This window comes from Carlito syrichta, unplaced genomic scaffold (genome assembly GCF_000164805.1).
Source record: "Carlito syrichta isolate Samal-C Ts95f unplaced genomic scaffold, Tarsius_syrichta-2.0.1 Scaffold302842, whole genome shotgun sequence".
Classification (NCBI taxonomy): domain Eukaryota; kingdom Metazoa; phylum Chordata; class Mammalia; order Primates; family Tarsiidae; genus Carlito; species Carlito syrichta.
In genome coordinates this window covers 184,618-191,264 of record NW_007246938.1, presented here as the reverse complement: position 1 = coordinate 191,264, position 6,647 = coordinate 184,618, and the positions used below count along the sequence as shown (strand labels likewise).

The 6,647-nt window shown below is 42.6% G+C and overlaps 1 protein-coding gene across 1 annotated transcript in view; it reads left to right on the top strand.

Annotated features, from left to right (window-relative positions):
* MTMR12 (myotubularin related protein 12) overlaps window positions 1-6,647 on the top strand; it is a 56,840-nt gene that overhangs the window by 35,490 nt on the left and 14,703 nt on the right. Inside the window, exons 9-10 of the mRNA XM_008057175.2 lie at window positions 1,380-1,486; window positions 2,603-2,727. Coding sequence (XP_008055366.2) covers window positions 1,380-1,486; window positions 2,603-2,727 — 232 coding nt within the window. The remainder of the gene's footprint in view (window positions 1-1,379; window positions 1,487-2,602; window positions 2,728-6,647) is intronic.

Sequence of the window (6,647 nt, the reverse complement as noted above, 5' to 3'; positions counted from 1 at the left end):
CTGCACTCCAGTCTGGGCGACAGAGTGAGACTCCAACTCAAAAAAAAAGAAAAGGAAATACAAAAACAGGAAAGGGTCCTTTAATTTGTCTCAGTGTTCTAACACCTCTACCTCACCATTGATCTTTAAGTGCATCTTGGCCTCAAGAGAGGAGTTGTTGCTCTTTTTGGCAGTTCCTAAAGCAGTTCTGTATCACTCTGTCCTCACTCTCTGGGCGGGCTCATCTTCTTCACTTCAGCAGGCCAGCAGCATCTGCATCCAGAACTCCAGTCCTGCCTTCTCCGAAGCTCATAACCCTCATTTAGGGGCCTCCCGAATACCCCCTCATGGATGTTCTTTTGGCACTAGAAACCCTTATACTCAATGCCAGTTCTATCTTTCCCAGAAGCCCCAAACCAGTAATACAGATTATTACCGTGATCACTGTGCTGATCTCTCACTCTTGGCCTAGGCTACTGCTGGCATATCCTGTGTATGGCTTACACATGGCAGATGGCCCTTCTGGGCAGCTGAGTTACATAAGGCATTCCTTTCCTCCAGGTTACCTTTGAGCCCAAGCTGATGGCTTGGTTAGTGGAGCAAGGGCTGGACCATAGCCACTCTAAAATACCTAGCCAGGCCTTTTTGAAGGGCCTAAAGTTCACAGCCCACAGCTATACTCACTTACCCAACTAGTCCCTCCATTTTCTCCTTTCTAGGCTCCACAGGCAGCTGCTTTGCCGCAAGATCAATTCTAATCTTTTGTTCCTGCGAAACAAAAACCCCAACTGTATCCAGAAAACAGCCCAAACACCTTAGCCTGTCACTTAGGGTTTCTCATATGGTTTCTTTCTCCTTTGCCTGCCTTCTGTTCCTTGAAACGTTCTTCTGTTGTATACCACATTCTACCTTATGTTATATTTGCAAGCCAGACTGATGCATTCTGTACAATTTGGGGCATTCCTTCAATCTCTCCAAGCCTCAGTTCCTTGCCATTAGTGAGGATATTAATCATACCTATCACAGGGAGTAACCAGGACAATTAAATGAATTAAGTCACCTAAAATACCTGACATGTAATCAACTGTACTTCAATGATAGCTGCTATCCTACTACTAATAATAATATTATCATCTAGGCTACCAGTACCAAATCCAAGTCAAAAGGTATATGTTAGACCTTACGAAAGACTGAGTGTGACTACCTAGACCTGTTGGTTTTATTAAGACTGAATCATTATTTTTCATTGTGAATAAATACACTCTGGCTTAATAAAGTTGAATATATCCAGCTGTTCCATATTGAAGTTCTAAATTTCCCTGTAAGAATGTAAATGCTAAACTTACATATCCTCTTTTGGTTGTATGTTATATTGGGCAAATCTTTATTCCCCTCTATAGATATGGTGTTGGTCCTGCCACAATGGAAGTGCCCTTTTGAAAATGTCAGCACTGCCCAAAGAACAGGATGATGGCATTTTACAAATCCAGAAGAGCTTCTTGGATGGGTCAGTATTTGTTCTACATTTTGTTCTTGTTTAGTTCATTTCTTGTTTTCCAGAAAGAGGAAACAGCTCATAGTAGTATGTTCATTTCTGTTTACCTGCTGGTTGCTTAGTGCTGTGGGAATACAACTTAACAGTGGTCATTTTTAGTTACTTTGAAAGGAGTCTGTTTGACCGGACATGGTGGCTCATACCTATAATTCCAGCACTTTGGGAGGCTGAGGTGGGAGGATTGCTTGAGCCCAGGAGTTTGAGACTAGCCTGGACAACATAGCAACACCTCATCTCCACAAAAAAGAAAAAAAAAGAATCAGTGTAACATAATCATTAAGAATGTCAACTGCATTATTTTTAGAGATGTATAGTGAAGTATTTACAGGAGAGGTAGCATGATGTCTTTAATGTTAAGGGCTGTCAGATCTAGGTGGTATATGGTATATGTCACCATACTACCCTTTTCTACTTTTCTGCATTTTTATTATTTTTATTTATTTATTTATTTTGAGTTGGAGTCTTACTCTGTTGCTCCTACTCTGTTGCCCAGGCTGGAGTGCAGTGGCATGCTCATGGCCACTGCAACCTCGACCTGCTGGGCTTATGTGATCCTTTCACTTCAGCCTTCCAAGTAGCTAGAACTACAGTCATGTGCTACCATGCCCAGCTTACTTTTTGATTTATTGTAAAGATGAGATTTTACCATGCTGCCCAGGCTGGTCTCCAACCCGTGGGCTCAGGCAGTCCTCTCACCTCCACCTCCCAAAGTGATGGGATTATAGGCGTTGAGTTACTGTGCGTGGCCTGCATTTTTCAAAATAAAACAAAACCCCAAAGGGAATTAATTTAAAAAACAAAAAAAGGAATAGACTTGGAGTTTAGTCACCTTGGTCCAAATCATGGCTCTATCAGTTCATAAACTTGATCATCTTAAGCCAGATAGTTCTATTCCACTTACATTCATTTCCAAATACATTGACTGGGAACAAGAGTCTTAAAGCAGTTACCTTGTAGGAAAGGGTTAAATGGGAGAATACTTACAGAGCCCTTAACATAGATTGAGGCACATAGCTGTTTTAACTTGGTGTTTGCTCTTCTAATCTTGTGTTGCTTATTGATGTCTAGGATTTACAAGACCATCCACAGGCCACCCTATGAAATTGCTAAGACTGAAGACCTGTCAAGCAACTTTCTATCTCTGCAGGAAATCCAGACGGCATACTCAAAATTTAAACAGCTATTTTTGATAGGTGAGAAGAATACTGAGCAAAAACTTTCTGTCATATGGGGAAACGCATGCCATATGGATCAGGTGAAAGTTGGTGCCTTTTCCCTGGGTTCCTCGTGGTGGTATTCAGAGGTTCAGGGCCATGAAGTTGAGGGGCCAGCTGCCATTGCCACATCCTCCTCCTCTCTGTCTCCCTCCAGGCTTTTCCCCACTGCCTTCTTATTGTGGCAACAGTCATGTGGGCACCCTCCTCTTCTCCCCTTTCCTTAGCATGCTAGTTGCCCTTTGTGAGCATTTTGGCTTCTTCCTTTAAAAGTTTTTGAGCCATACAATACCTATATTCACTGACTTGCAGTGATTATAAAGTAAATGAATAATTCGTTCATTTTCCTTAGTAGACTTTTTTTTCCCCAAAGTGGAAATACCTTAATTTTTTTTTTTCCTTATTGGACATACACAGTTTTTTTTGGTTTTGTTTTTTTTTTTTTGAGTTGGAGTCTTACTCTGTCGCTCAGACTGGAGTGTGGTGGCTGCTCCCGGCCACCGCAGCCTCGACCTGCTGGACTCCAGTGATCCTTCCACCTCAGCCTTCCAAGTAGCCGGAATTACAGGCATGCACTACCACACCCAGCTGATTTTTTGATTTATTGTAGAGATGAAGTCTCACCGCCCAGGCGGGTCTGGAACCCGCAGGCTCAGGCAATCCACTCACCTCAGCCTTCCAAAGACGTGGGATTACAGGCTGAGCCACCGAGCCCGGCTTGGACATATACAGTTTTTAACAATTAATGTAAAAAATTTCATCAGAAATGTACAAAGTAGAAAATGAAATATGCCCATCTCCGCTACCCCCCATTTCCGTGGCCAGACTGCCTACTAGTAACAGTCTAGAATTTGACTAATTTAGTTACGCTCAGTCACTTGTTGATTCTCTCCATTCTTGAATGGTCTGTACTCTCTGAGATTTGTCACACTCACAGGTAACTTTTCCTATCTTGGACTTTTTTGGTTTTGTTTTGAGTCAAAGTCTCACTCTGTCACCCTGGCTGGAGTGCAGTGGCACACTCACAGTCACTGCGGCCTCAACCTGCTAGGCTCAGGTGATCCTTCCACTCAGCCTTCCGCGTAACTGGCACTACAGGCATGTACCACCATGCCTGGCTAATTTTTCTTGATTAATTGTAGAGGTGAGGTCTCAGCAAGTTGCCCAGACAGATCTCAAACTCCTGAGCTCAGGCAATTATCTTGCCTTGGCCTCCCAAAGTGCTGGAATTACAGGCGTGAGCCAACGCACCTAACCAACTTGGACTTTTTAGCCTAGCAAATTTTAAATTATTTTAGGATTCATTCAGCAACATTTATTGAATTTCCATCATATGAGGGGTCTTCAAAAAGTGCGTGGCAAATATATATTATGAAAAAATACGGATTTTAATTTTATTTTGTACCAAAATAAACTTGAACTAATTTGTTATAACATATCTGAATAGAATCTAGTTTGCGGTACTAAGAAGGATAAGACATCGGTTTGAAAAGAGCCTCTATCACATGAATCTTGCTAAAATTGAAGCAAGAACAAACATCAAATTTATGATGAAACTTGCCTGGAAGAATCATTGATGAATGTATGAAAAGTTTATGGGGATAATGCCACAAAGAAGTTAGTTTACAAATAGATAACTCATTCTAAGAAGGGAAGAGGCTGGGCTTGGTGGCTCAGTCTGTAATCCCAGCATTTTGGGAAGCTGAGGTGAATGGATTGCCTGTGCCTGCAGGTTCGAGACCAGCCCGGGCACCTTGGCAATACCTCATCTCTACAATAAATAAAAAATTAGCCAGGTGTGGTAGCACATACCTGTAGTTCCGGTTACTTGGACGACTGAGGTAGAAGGATCGCCGGAGCCCAGCAGGTTGATGCTGAGGTGGCCATGAGTGTGTCACTGCCCTCTAGCCTGGGCGACAGAGTGAGACTGCAACTCCAAAAAAAATAAATTAAATAAAAGGAATGAGCTAGGCTTGGTAGTTCACACATGTAATTCCAGAATGTTGGGAAGCCGAGGCTAGAGGATTGCTGGAGGCCAGGAGTTTGAGACTAGCCTGGGCAGCATAGCACCCATCTATACAAAAAAAAAAACTTATTAGCCATGCAAGGTGACATGCCTGTAGTCCTAATTACTCAGGAGACTGAGGCAGAACGATGGCTTAAGCCCAGGATTTAAAGGCTGCATTGAGCTAGGATCGCACCTCTGCATTCCTGCTTGGACAACAGAACAAGCAAGACAAGATGATGTTAAAGATGAAGGCTGCAGGCACAGACCATCCACCTCAGCTTTCAAGGAGAAAATTAATTTTGTTTATGCCCTAACTGAAGAAGACTGACAGCAGAACAGTAGCTAACACCATAGACATCTCAACTGGTTCAATTTACACTACTCTGACTGAAAAATTAAGGTTGAGCAAACTTTCACTTGATGGGTGCCAAAACCATTGCACCCGTATCAACTGTAGACAAGAGCACAGCTTTCAGTGGAAATTTTAGACAAGTGAAAACAAGATCCTGAAGCACTTCTTTGAAGAACTGTTAACAGGACATGAAACATGACTTTACCAGTGTAATCCTAAAAACAAAGCACAATCAAAGCAATGGCTGCCACCAAGTGGAAGAGGTCCAGTCAAAGCAAAAGCACACCGGTCAACAGCAAAGGTCATAGCAGCATTTTGGGGGGATGCGCAAGGCGTTTTGCTTGTTGACTTTCTGGAGGACTAGAGAATAATAACATCTGTTTATTATAAGAGTGTTTTGAGAAAGTTAGCCAAAGCTTTAGCAGAAAAACACCCAAGAAAGCTTCACCAGAGATTTCTTCACCACCACGACAGTGCTCCTGCTCATTCCTCTCATCAAACCAGGGCAATTTTGTAGGAGCTTCTATGAGAAATCATTAGGTATCCACCTTACAGTCCTGATCATTAGGTATCCACCTTAATGTCCTGCTGACTTTATTTCCTAATCTTGAAAAATCTCTTGAAAGGGAACCCTTTTTTCTTCAGGTAATAATGATTTAAAAAGGCTGCATTGACATGGCTAAATTCCTAGGACCGACAGTTCTTTAGAGATGGAATAAATGACTAGTATCATCACTTGCAAAACTATCTTGACCTTGATGGAGCTTATGTTGAGAAAGAAAGTTTATCTTTTTTATTTTTATTGATTAATTCCATTTTTCCACAAACTTTTTGAAGTCTCCTCATACACTAACTATGTGAAGCATTAATGATAAAGATGAATATGTCACCAAAGGCTCATACCCTTGCAAGGGAAACAGATGCATGCCTCTAACTATAAAACACATTGTAGCCGGGCTTGGTGGCTCACCCTATAATCCCGCGCCTTTGGGAGGCTGAGGCGATTGAATTACCTGAGCCCGCGGGTTCGAGACCCACCTGGGTAACTTGGCGAGACTTCATCTCTACAATAAATCAAAAAATTATTAGCCGGGTGTGGTGGCATGCGCCTGTAGTTCCAGCTACTTGGAAGGCTGAGACGGAAGGATCGCCGGAGCCCAGCAGGTCAAGGCTGCGGTGGCCGGGAGTGGCCACTGCACTCCAATCTGGGCGATAGAGTGAGACTCCAACTAAAAAAAAAAACAAAAAACAAAAAAAACCACATTGTGGTACATGTTATAAGATAGAGTAAGAAGAAATGAGAACCTGGAGGAAGATAATTCATTTTGCAATTTGATCCAGGGCTAAGATTCTACAGCTGTTTTATTTTATTTTGTTTTATTTTTTATTTTTTTTTGAGTTGGAGTCTCTGTCGCCCAGACTAGAGTGCAGTGGCACGCTCCCGGCCACCGCAGTCTCGACCCGCTGGGCTCCGGCGATTCTTCCGCCTCAGCCTTCCAAGTAGCTGGAACTACAGGCGCATGCTACCACGCCCGGCTA